The sequence below is a fragment of the Balaenoptera ricei genome, chromosome 4, assembly GCF_028023285.1.
Source record: "Balaenoptera ricei isolate mBalRic1 chromosome 4, mBalRic1.hap2, whole genome shotgun sequence".
Taxonomy (NCBI): domain Eukaryota; kingdom Metazoa; phylum Chordata; class Mammalia; order Artiodactyla; family Balaenopteridae; genus Balaenoptera; species Balaenoptera ricei.
In genome coordinates, this window is record NC_082642.1 from 77,731,479 (window position 1) to 77,744,166 (window position 12,688).

The following is a 12,688-nucleotide window of genomic DNA, read 5'->3' on the forward strand; positions in this document are numbered from 1 at the left end:
TTAAATTTAAGAGAATGATTTATGTACCAAGATGCTCTTTATAGTATTTTAACAGCAAACTAGAAGCAACCTAAATAGTCCACGTAATGAAAAGGGATAAATAAATTACATTTTGATCATGTGATAGGATATAAAGCAATTATCAAAAGTGACAGTTGAAAAAAGTATTTTTGTCAAGTCCTTGGCTCCTGCCTGCACTCCCCTGCCCTGGAGGCAGGGTCCAGATACCCTCCAAAATGATGGTGAGAGGCAGGGCCACAGAGGGCAAGAATCAGCCTCCTCTTCCGGGGCTTCCAGGAAATTTTCAGTTATGAGATAAGGTCCTCGCTTTCCTCTCTCAGAGAACTCATGCCACTGTGTTAGGTATTAAATATGGACCCAGGGAACCCCAGACTAAATGGGGCTTAAACAGATTTAAACAGAATGCAATCTGTTTAAATCTCATCTCTTGCTGGCTTAACCCCCAGCACCCTACACATCTTAGATGGCGAGTTTCCTGTAAGTAGAAATGTGACCAGTTGACCTCTGAATCCCCGAGGAGGAGAGCATCATCATTTCCATTGTCAATCGTGATTTTATCAGGGGCTGCCCCTCGTTCTGCACCGGGGCAGGTCAGGCATTGGACTCTCTACACCCAGAGTCATCCAGCTGCCGCCCACGGCTAGATCCGACCCATCATCTGCTCTGTAGGTAGTTTTATTGGAACATACACACACAGACACACACACAGTATAGTTCTGACTATGAGAATAGCCATGATATTTATTAAGGAACAAATGTGGGGAAAAAAATTATATATACAGTGTGATTCCAATTTTAAAATGCTTAATGAAAAGAATAGGAGGAAACACACCAAAATGTTAAAGTAGCTTCTCCCTCATCTAATATGACAATCCATTATAGTAATTATGCCCACTCCACAGGTGCAGAAGCAGGGTGATTGCCTCTGAAGAGTGGAATTGTGGGCGGCTTATTCCATTTCTTTACGCTGCTTTCTATATTTTCTATAATTCCACCACTTGTTCTTATCCCAAAAGGTGGGAGGCCGAGTCCTGAAGGAAAAATCCAAAGGTGATCCTTGATCCTCAAAGGAATCCCCTCTGCCCAAAGGTACAGCCTGCCATCTGCCATGGGCCTCTGGGGAAGTGAGGATGCAGGTGGGCATTGGGCTTCCCTGAGAGGTCTGGTCCCTGCAGGCCTAGAAAGACCATCCTGTGCGTGCAGCTGTTGTAAATTTTAATTAATTTTAAAATTAAATTTAAATTTAAAAACCTGAACCATCTCTGATTAATTAAACTTAATCCAATTTCTTTTTTTAGAAACCTGATCCAAGGAGGGCTGTGCCCTCCTCTCAGGGAAATTTGGAAATTTCCTGGTGCTGTCTCCAGCCCTCCAGCCTCCATTTCTGCCTCATCCACTCCTCTGGTTCAGAATCTTTTTGTAAACCAAAGAACCCAGCTTCCCTCTGATGGTTTACTGATCTGATACCTCTTTATGCCCACAGCTCCCCCGGATCCTGTCTGAGCCCATTGGTGACCCAGCCCCTGGCTTCTGCCAAGCCCCTGACTCCCTGCTCTGCCCCTGCTGGCTACCCACCCAGCCAGCACCCTCACACCAGCTCTTGATCTCGTCCTCAGCACACAGATAGACACAACATTTTGTTAGTGAAGGTAGAGATGCAGAGGAGTCAGATTTTATTTCTGATGGCGACATCAGCAGGAGTTTGTGTAGCTCCTGGCTATAGTTAACAGCACAGAAACTAGCTCAGACAATTCGAGTGCTCTCCATTTTTGCTCTTTCTCTTTGTCTGCACTTCCCGCTGGCTCTCTTTTCCCACCAAGCTTTGCTGTTACCGTTAGATGTTGTCTCAAAGAGAAGTTCTCTGATTCTGAATGGAGTCAGACCCATCAGCTGGACCTTGAGTCCTCCAGCTCCCAGTGGTTCTTTAATAAAGGTTGAGAACTTGTGAAATAAACAGAGGGAAAGATCTCTAGCAGCACTGGCCAGCTCCCTGCTCTGTAGGGCTTTATACATTACCTCCCTCTAGGCTGCAAATTCACTTTACACTCTAGGGCAGATTTCATTCCTGGGAAGTTTGAGGTACCTGGACCAATAATTCAGGCCTCTGTATCCTCATCTTGTGGCCAGTTCCACTTTGAACCCACTAATGGAATGGGAATGGTTTATAACCAAGCCCCTGTCTTGAAACCTCTGATGACCTTGATCCCCTTCTTGGGTTCCCAAGTCCAAGCCAGCTTGGCATCCCAGGGATATGAAGGCAGTTACCCTACAGAAGAGCTATGTCCTTCTTAAGTACTGTCTCAGGTGCCTTGACAGGTGCTGTTGTGAAGTGTTGTGAGCAGAGGTAAGAGGACCCAACCTGGGGTCCTGGCTTACCTCTGGCCTAAGGTAAATGGGATGGACCTTGGGTGGTAACCAAGGGGTGTCAGCCAGACCTCAATGGGACAGGAGCCTTAGAAACTGATCCCAAGACCACCAGCTGCTGGGGTTCTGCCCTGCCTCCTATTGGGCTCTGAGAGGGCTCCTAAATTAGGTTGGGTTTAGCCAGTAGAGGATATCTATGACCACAGTTAGGAGGGATGGGGTAAGGCAAAGTCAGAGTCCTTTCCCCTCTGTAATAGTCTGGGTTCCCCAGAGAAACAGAAGCAATGAGATTTATTATAAGGAACTGGCTCACACAATTATGGAGGCTGAGAAGCCCCAAGATCTGCAGTTGGTAAGCCGGAGAGCAAGGAGCACCAATGAATGGTATAGTTCCAGCCCAAGTGACCCAACAGCAGGAGAAGACCGATGTCCCAGCTCAAAGACATCAGGCAGAAAGAGAATTCTCTCTTACTCCACCTTTTGTTCTTTTCTGGTCTTCAACCAATTGGGTGAAGCCCACGCACACTGAGAAGGGCAATCTGCTTTATTCAGTCTACAGATTCAAACGTTAATCTCATCCAGAAACACCTTAACAGACGCACCCAGAAATAATGTTTCACCAAATGTCTGGGCACCCCATGGCCCAATCAAGTTGACACTTAAAATTAACCATCACACCCTCACTGGGCCTCAGTTTCCTCAAGTACATTGAGGAGATTGGATCTGGTGTTATTCAATCTTATTTCTGGTTCTATGAATGGGCCTAGGCCATTCTGTAATCAGACAGGATAATAATGTTATCTAAAAGGTATGTGTTGTGAGAAGCAAATTAGATAATACATAGGAAAGTGCTCTATAAAATAGTGAGATTATTATTCCTTATTGATATTATTAAAGTGCAAAGTTTATATGATTATTATTGCTATTAATTATAATTATCATGCCCTCTCCCTGGCTTTTAACCATATACCCTGTTAGTTAATGCTACTACTACTGTCAGTTACAACTTGCAGCCCTACTGTTCCCTTACATTGTCACAATGTTTCACCCACCATCCTCTCAGTCATTGTTAACTTTAGTACCTGTTTTAAGATGTAGGTTTCATTATTATTCAAGTATAGTGAGGCCAGCACAGGAGGAGGTGACTGCCATTGAAAAGATAACTCGTTATTCAGAGTTCCCAAAAGGCGGGGGCACATCACGCCACACAGGGCCACAAGGGGAAGCACTAGTGTGGATCACGGGGCAGAGGAATCAAGGGGAAAATGTGGGCAAGACCCTTTATTACGGTTTTCACAGGAAGGAATAGGTGAGGCAGGGTAAGTAGGTTTAGGATTGTCTAGTTTGAATAATTTCAGCAGACTCTGGGGCGTTGGGGCCGTCTCTAGTTGCCAGGTACCTAACCCTGGGGCGATTAGGACAGGGGAACAGTGGCCCAAAGGTGAGAGTCCTGGGAGCACCCAATAAACCAGGTGGTTGGGGTATGATCTTGAGTTGGTTGGTTTGCGCTCCCAGGGGAATTGTTTGCTTATCTGTAGGAATTTGCTAACCCTGGGAAGACAGAACCTTCCGGTGTCAGCTAAGCTCCAAAAAGTGTCAAAAATAAAAAGACTTAACCCATCCCGATTCTTAATACACACCCTGACTAGGTATTAATCCTGACTATCACAGTTAATTCAATTGAAACTGAGAGTTCACAGTTAAGAGAGGTCTTTCTTTCTCTAACCTTCATTTATTCACTCAACAAGCATATACTAAGCACTTACTATGTAATGAGCACTAAGTTAAGCCCTGGGATACAGAGAAGAAAAACAGACGGTCCTTTTCTTGGGGGTAACAAAATAAAATAAGTTTAAATGTCTTTAATAAACATTACAATAACAGGAAGTCCGGTGTTCCATAGTAGGAGAGGCCCCAAACACAGCCTGAAAGGGACGAGATTCCAGAATGCCCCAGTATCCCTACCTCCACACCTCCTCCGACTCCATAGTGTGGGGTTCAGGAACAGAGCCTGTGGCTAAAAACCTGAATAAATTTTCCTGTCTTCTCCCAACAGCTCCTCCAATAAGCTCCCTTTGAATAAAATTATTTTCCCTTTCCATTTCTGAGAACTAACCATAAGGAAATCACGCCGTAGAAGCAGAAATCTATATGCAGAAACTGATTCATTGCAGAGTTATTGAAATTGGGGGAAAAAATTTGATGCAACATAAGTATCCAAAACCAATGGAGTAGTTTAACAAAGTATAGCATATCTACCAAGGCACATTATTAAGCAAAAAGAACTGTATCATGATTCAGAAGGAGCACAGACCCCAGAGTCAGATTTTCTACGCTCCAGCCTTTGGGCAAACTAGTTAATGTTCCTGAATCTAAGTTTTCCTGTTTATAAGAGCGGGGGCTGGGCTTCCCTGGTGGCGCAGTGGTTGAGAATCTGCCTGCCAAGGCAGGGGACACGGGTTCGAGCCCTGGTCTGGGAAGATCCCACATGCCGCGGAGCAACTAGGCCCGTGAGCTACAATTACTGAGCCTGAGCGGCTGGAGCCTGTGCTCCGCAACAAGAGAGGCCGCGATAGTGAGAGGCCCGCGCACCGTGATGAAGAGTGGCCCCCACTTGCCGCAACTAGAGAAAGCCCTCACACAGAAACGAAGACCCAACACAGCCATAAATAAATAAGTAAATAAATAAAATTAAAAAAAAAAAAATGAGTCAAGAAAGGGGGGGTATATGAAATTGAGAAATTCTAAAAAAAAAAAAAAAGAGCGGGGGCTAGCTAATAATAGTTGCCACCTCACAGTGTTGTTGTGGAGATTAAATAAGAAAATGCAGGTAAAGCACTTAATAAACACCTAGAATAGTGCTCAATAAATGTTGGCCATTACTGTTCTCATTATTAATATAAAGTCAATGAAAACAGTTAATTGGGTGGACTTAATACACCACAGAAGATATTCCTCATAGGGTCTTAAGTTAAAATATATATATATTTATATAATAGTATGTAATCAAATTCTGAGCCTATGTGAAATGTATATGAAATGTTTAAATAGTTGTATTGGTAGCATAATGGCATTATGAGTAATATTTTAATGAAAGATTTACTTTAATCTTATTGCAAATTTCTGTTTAATAAAAAAAGAAAAGGGGGATATAAAAATAAAATTAAAAATAAAAAGCAAGGGAACACTGAAAGAAATTGTATGCTAAGAAATTCAAAAAACATCAATAAATTTGTCCTGGGATTCATCTCCGCAGAGTTGATGAACCTAAATCATCTTCACTCTGGGGACAGATATCTTTTTTTTAGCATATAAAACTCTAACTCTTCTAATATTTAGTAATAACATGCTGATGTAAGCTCGTTCCAAGCTGCAGGTCAGTGTCATTGGGACTGCCAAGAGGTGAAAGATCAAGACAGATCAGAGAGAAGGAAACAGAAAGCCACCTATTAAATGGTGATATGTGAGTTTATTTTGCATGTAAGTATTAACTCAAATATGCAAAAATATGTATAAATAGCTATAGACACACTATAAATATAGATACAAAGAACTAAAAGATTGGAAATATATTGCTAACAGTAGCTCTCTTAGGGTTGGAAGATCATAGATGATATCCAATTTCTTCCTTATCCCTTCTAAAGTTTTCTACAGTTGGCATGTAATACTTTTAAATTTGGAGGAAGGGAACTTTAAAAACTATTAATTTCCTCTTTTTAAAGCAAGGGATTATTAGTGAGGAGGTAAGAGGGAGAGTGTGAGCCAGTAATGTCATAAATTCCCTAGCGCATGTGACTGTTTACTCCCAAAAGTCCCTGAGTTGGAAGTTAAAAATAGAAAGAGCTGAGGGCTGAATTTGGGGGGGTAATGAGTCCCACAAGAAGGACTGTGAGCAGGGCAAACTGAGGTGAAGTACAGGAGTGGGGTGACTTGGAGGGAAAGGTGGTTGACTGGGGTCCTCCCCATAGGCAGGGGGTGCTGGTCCAGGGATCCAGCTTGGAAAGGCTTTGTGGAGGGTATTGCTTCAGGAGTGGGAGAGTTGTTTTAAAGGTTCAGCAGGGAAACCAAGTTCAGTCTGATCCCAAAGGAAGCAGCCGTGTCCTCCCCAAATCCCATTAGCCTATCAAGCAGCCTTTTCACTCCCAGAGCTGGAACCTGATTTCTGGTCATTCGTAGCCTCTTACAGCCACCCAACTCCTTCCCAAAGAATTCTATGTGCTCCCAGGAATGTCTTGATTTGGGTGCTTGCTGAACCAAAAGAACTTTTCCACTGAAGTCCTTTCAATCAAAAAAATACACAAACTTCCTGTACCTCTAAAACTAGACAGGCCTTTAGAAATAGTTTACCCAAACACCTTCATGGTGGAAGGCACAGTGCTCCTTTTAGAGATGAGGAAACTGGGACTCAAGGAGATTAGGTGATTGGTCCAGGGTGATTGAGTAAGTTATGGCAGGGCTCCCCAAGATCCCTCTCTTTTCTATGTATTTTTTCCATTATCCCATGTTGTTCTTTGTTAAACAGGAAGAATCTTCCTTTGCTAGGATCTGTCAATGCACCATTATGTCCTGTCATAATAGTAATTATCATTATATTTTGACAAAATAATACTTAACCATTATGTCCTGGCTGAATAATACTTAACCATTAATTGAGGTCTATGTGCTCTTTTCATAAGCAGTCATTTAATTCTCATAATAAGAAGGTATTATTAGGTTTCACACAAAGAAGCTGAGCTTCAGAGCAATTAAATAAACCATCCACTGTCACCCTGACAGTGGTAGCAGAGTCAGGATCTGAGCCCAATCCATCTGAATCCAAAGCTACCTTCCTGATTCTCCATAAAGAAACACTGTTGGCTATATATACACAATGGAATATTATTCAGCCTTAAAAAAGAAGGACATCTTGCTATTTGCAACAACATGTATGAATGTGAAGGACATTATGCTAAGTGAAATAAGCCAAACACAGAATGACAAATACTGCATGATATCACTCGTGTGTGGAATCTAAAAAATGTTGACGCTGTAGAAGCAGAGAACAGAATGGTGCTAATAGGGGCTGGGGGCAGAGGGATGGAAGGATGTGGGTCAAAGGATGTAAAGTTCCAGTTATGCACGATGAATAAGTTCTAGAGATCTAATGTAGAACAACATGATTACAGTTGACAATATTCTGTTGTATACTTGAAATTTGCTAAAAGGGTAGATGTTAAGTGTTCTCACTGCATAAGAAAGGAAAAGAAGCTGGGGAAGGAGTGGCAAGCACCACGTCCAGCTGCAAAGGGGGTAAGAAGAAGCCCAAGAAGCAGGCCAAGGAGACGGATGAGGAAGATAAGGCATTCAAGCAGAAACAGAAAGAGAAGCAGAAGAAACTCGGGGAGTTAAAAGCGAAGGCCTCAGGGAAGGGCCCCCAGGTCACAGGTGGAATTAAGAAATCTGGCAAAAAGTAAGCTGTTCCTTGTGCTTGAGGCAACGATGGTCCTTAATTCCATTCCTGTTTAAACATTTGGATCCCCTGCCATAACATCTGTTGCCACTATAGCTAGAATGAAGTGTAGTCTTATTCTTTTTTTAAAAAATTAATTAATTTATTTATTTCTGGCTGCGTTGGGTCTTCATTGCTGTGTGCGTGCTTCTCGTTGCGGTGGCTTCTCTTGTTGCAGAGCACGGGCTCCAGGCGCACGGGATTCAGTAGTTGCGGCACGCAGGCTCAGTACTTGTGGCTCGCGCAGGCTCAGTAGTTGTGGTGCACGGGCTTAGTTGCTCTGGCATGTGGGATCTTCCCGGACCAGGGCTCGAACCCGTGTCCCCTGCATCAGCAGGCGGATTCTTAACCACTGCGCGACCAAGGAAGTCCCTGAAGTGTAGTCTTAGAACCTATTCTACATTTAAGAATAAACTTTTGTTAAAAAAAAAAAGGAAAAAAGAAATCGGTAACTATCTGAGGTGATAGGTATGTTAATTAGCTTGATTGTGGTAACCATTTCACAATGTATACGTATATCAAACCATCAAACTGTACAAACTGTACTGTCAAATACACCCCAGTAAATTTTTTAAAGTACATAAATAAAAATACCTTGACTGTACACATACCAAAAAATCCTCTGTTGAGGCTGATCTTTCAAGGAGCTGATTCTCCATTAAATTCAGCATTCCTTCAAATTCTCTCATTAGTGAAATTGTCTTTTCTTCAACTAAAATGGCAACATTTAAGCATCTTGACATTATATAAGAACTAAATCCCTAAACTGGATTCATCCTAAACACCTCCATAGAGTTTTTACCTTGGATTTGTTTTTATTTCACTTGAGTGTGCAAAGTATTATTATAATAATGATTTGCACACTCAAGCCAAAAAAAAAAGGAACTCAGGGTAAAATTTTTATGAGAACCGTAAAGGAGAAATGTTAGATACTCCATTGTGTTTGTTTTATTTTCCATTCTTTGGGACTTCCCTGGTGGCACAGTGGTTAAGACCCTGCCTGCCAATGCAGGGAACACGGGTTCGAGCCCTGGTCCGGGAAGATACCACATGCCGCGGAGCAACTAAGCAACTAACCGTACTGAGCCTGCAAGCCACAACTACTGAGCCCACGTGCCACAACTACTGAAGCCCGCACACCTGGAGTCCGTGCTCCACACAAGAGAAGCCACTGCAATGAGAAGCCCGCGCACCGCAACGAAGAGTAGCCCCCGCTCGCCACAACTAGAAAAAGCCCACGCACAGCAACGAAGACCCAACGCAGCCAAAAATAAATAAATAAATGTATTTTTTAAAAAATGGCAATCTTCAAAAGTTTTGCATTATAAAACATCAACTCTGGCTTTTAAAATAAAATAAATAAATAAATTAAATAAATAATAAAAAGCAAGGTGCCCTCCAATTCCTTACTCGTGTTGGGGACAAAGATCACTCAGAGTTCATCCTGAAAATCATCTAAATTTAGAGATTTCCTACCGGAGCAAAACTTTCATGCACCAGTAATAGAACCAGGCAGCCTTTCCAAAGTATGTCAGGCATGTGCTTGCGATGCTGTCACAAGCAGCGTCGAGTATCTGTCCCTGTGTGCTGGTGACCTGGGAGCCCTCGCTGTTTTCTAGGCCAGTTACAGAGAGATCTGGGGCTGGAAGCAAAAGAGATTGCACAATAGTTAGCACAGGTGCTTATTTTTAATCACATTAGTCAGGCAAGGACTTTTTAAAACATTTTTTTAAATTTGAAAAGTGTATATATGTAGGTAGTTTTTTTTTTTTTTAATTGTCAAAAGCTTACTGAAAAAAACAAAGGTCTCAACCCCTACTCTTAGTCCCTTGGTCTGCATCTCAAAGGCAGCCATGGTTTAAGTTCAGCGATGTGGCGTTTGAGTGTGGATATTTTATGAGCAGAGGCAAACTGCTTTTCTACATCTTGTGGGCAGTCTCTCTCTTTTTTAATCTTATAAATGCCCATTGGGAAAGACAAAAGAAGTTAGAGGACAGCACCCTGGTGAGTGTTCAAAAAGTCTGGCTTTGGTCTCTAGATTTTCTAAATCACTTCATGCCTTCAGGTTTTTTTATCAAATATAGTTTACAAAGGCTATATGTTCTTTTACTCCTCCTTTCTTTCCTTCTTTACCCCTCCTAAAGCAACGGACAAAGCATAGAGGACATAGCTAGAATTGGTGGGGAAGGGGACAGTAATAATAGTAATAATTTTGGTTGTTATTGAGCACTTACTATATCCCAGGCACTACATATTTTTTTCTCACTTCATCTTCAAAACAATTCTATGAGGTAGGTGTTTTTATCCTCATTTTTACAGATGAGAAAACTGAGAAAGTTTAAATAATTTACACAAGACTATATAGCTAGTAAGAAAAAAAGCTAAGTTTTGAACCTAGACTCTTCAAGTCTAAAGCCCCATGGAAACACTTAGATTTCAAGTCTTTATAGAGAGACAGAGAACATGACTGTCAAAGTGCTAAGCTATGTAAGGGAGTGAAAAATAACAGCACAAATTAGGGTGGTCCTGGACTACCAGTGTGTGGGAACTGCTCTGAGATCTGCATTAAAGTTTTGGGGAGGTTGCACTGTTCCCAACAGATGCTTCAGACAGAGCATCCAATGAGCAGTGAGAATTCTTGGGCTGGAGATAGGCGGGCCAACCTCAACCAACACAATTTCCTAAGAAACTGGATAGAGTCTTTCAAGAACAGGAAACGTCTGCTGCAGATATTCGTGGTCAGGTCTAGCCCCTTCATACCTGCCGAAGGATTCTTGGAAGGCTGCCCATCAAGCAAAGGGGATGGACAAGGTACAAGACGGACAAGGCACGTTGTCCTAAACTGCAGGCATTTGGAAGAAGAGTGCCAGAGACAGCAGAGGAAGATCAAGTTGGAATTAGTACATGCCTCTTAAATGTCACAGGGTGGCAAGAAACTGGAGGTGAAGTCAAAGTCTGCTGGGACCAGCAGCAGGTATTCTATGTGGACTCACAGCCATCTGTGGGACAGACTGCTGAGCAGCCTGTGGGATTATGGTCCTTTTTTAAAACTGGCCTAAACTTGTGACCAGATGCCATGAGCAGGAGAAGACACTTTCCATGTGTGTTCATACCTGAGAGGGTTCTGCAGCAAGTCATGTGACAAGGTGCTATGAGGTGTCCCTTGGAGAATCAGGCCTACCTAGAGCAGTCAGGGCAGGAGTAACTTCCAAAACATCAGGTTTCTTCAGAGACCAGAGGGCCCACCTAAATTCTCATTACTGGGGAAGTAATCGGGAAGAAGAGAGGGAGGTGAAATCAGATGTCCTTGGGGCAGAAGAATGAAGAGAAAAACAGGGACCAGTATCACACGCAGGGAGGATGCCAGTATGCCTCAGTCCCCTGAAGTCAGAGCCCAGGGCTCACGGTGGTAACCAGTCATCCTTACCTGCATCTGGTGTGGCAAGTTTGGTCACAAACAGGATCCGAGGCACCTAGGTACCAATTCCTGGCACCTCATCGACTTCAACCTGTGAAGGATGGTTTCGAGAACAAAGCAAGCCTTGCCACCCCACCCATCCCACTCCCAAGAGAAACATTTCTTGTTTCAGAAGGAAAAGCTCGGGAGCAGGGGTAGGGAGCTCACCTTCTAGGTGGCAGAAGACTTACCTCTTTTCCCAGATCTCAAAATGGAAAATTTTCCAACTATGTCTTTCCTTGCTAAATCCTAATGCTACTGTGTTTGACTCCAAGGTTTAACTGGCCTAGTAGGGCCCATGACTGTCTAGGGTTGGGGGAGACAGCCTTCCTGGTAACTATAGAGTCAGAGAGAGTCAGACCTCTGCATCCAAAAGAGCTGCAGAGATGAGTCACATCTCTCTTCACCAGAGAAGGGACGGAAGGGGTAGGCCTCAAGACTGGAGAGGCTCAGGTGCCATGAGCAAATAGTGTATTGTGTTCACTCTTGTCTTCACTCAGCACTCTGAGGAGTTATTGTGTAACAGCCTTGCTGAGATGTTAAATATGTCTGTGGAGGAAAACAGGGTGGGGGTGGAGTGTGCTGAGATAATTTGTTATTTATGGTATTCTCTGTCTTCTGAAGAGTGGAACTCTCTTGTTTGAAAGGTGATGAGTGTGAAAATGCAAAGTACTGAAAAAGAGATGGTGGGGGGGTGGAAGGGTAGAGGGGATTGTCTAGGGGGAAGGTGGCAGAGACATGGAAGGGGAGGAACCCCAATCTTTTTTTTTTTTTTTTTATTTTTGGCTGTGTTGGGTCTTCGTTTCTGTGCGAGGGCTTTCTCTAGTTGCGGCGAGTGGGGGCCACTCTTCATCACAGTGCGTGGGCCTTTCACTGTCGCGGCCTCTCCTGTTGCGGAGCACAGGCTCCAGACGCGCAGGCTCAGAGGTTGTGGCTCACAGGCCTAGTTGCTCCGCGGCATGTGGGATCTTCCCAGACCAGGGCTTGAACCCGTGTCCCCTGCATTGGCAGGCAGACTCCCAACCACTGCGCCACCAGGGAAGCCCAGGAACCCCAATCTTGTGGCTGGAGAGAGGCCCAGAGAGAGGGTGTATGGTGGGAAAAGAGGAGTAGCTGGTACCAAGGAGGAGCGGAGGTGAGGGAGCAGAGATGTTTACAGGGAATTGTTAAGGAGTTTTGCGGTGTGAGATGCTGTATAATTCTCTTTGTGAAACCTTCAGTAAAATCTCCGTCCATCAAGTGCTTTGCAGCTGGGGATTGTTGCAGGGAAGGGGCAAATGTGCCGAGCCCATAGCTGGTCAAAGGATCCAGCTGCATTCAAGGGCTGGGTATAAACACAGTGCTAGTGTCACATTATA

The 12,688-nt window shown here is 43.5% G+C and overlaps 1 protein-coding gene and 1 long non-coding RNA gene across 2 annotated transcripts in view; one reads left to right on the forward strand and one right to left on the reverse strand.

The window, feature by feature from the left end:
• The window catches only part of LOC132365337 (uncharacterized), a 28,143-nt gene extending 16,385 nt beyond the window's left edge, over positions 1-11,758 (reverse strand). Inside the window, exons 1-2 of the long non-coding RNA XR_009503077.1 lie at positions 11,522-11,758; positions 11,301-11,382 (exon numbers count right to left, since the gene is read on the reverse strand). This is a non-coding gene — a long non-coding RNA (uncharacterized LOC132365337). The remainder of the gene's footprint in view (positions 1-11,300; positions 11,383-11,521) is intronic.
• Positions 2,705-7,838, forward strand: LOC132365077 (translation machinery-associated protein 7-like). The gene is made up of 2 exons (XM_059921792.1): positions 2,705-2,737; positions 7,620-7,838. The coding sequence occupies exons 1-2, from the start codon at positions 2,705-2,707 to the stop codon at positions 7,836-7,838; spliced, it is 252 nt and encodes an 83-aa protein (XP_059777775.1).
• Positions 11,759-12,688: the final 930 nt, after the last annotated feature.

What these genes read in the sequence shown, in the direction of transcription:
- LOC132365077 (XM_059921792.1), top strand. Translation starts at nt 2,705, where the DNA reads ATGGAGGCTGAGAAGCCCCAAGATCTGCAGTTG. An exon ending in AGCCCCAAGATCTGCAGTTG is followed by an intron (nt 2,738 to 7,619) that starts GTAAGCCGGAGA and finishes TCACTGCATAAG; the next exon opens with AAAGGAAAAGAAGCTGGGGA.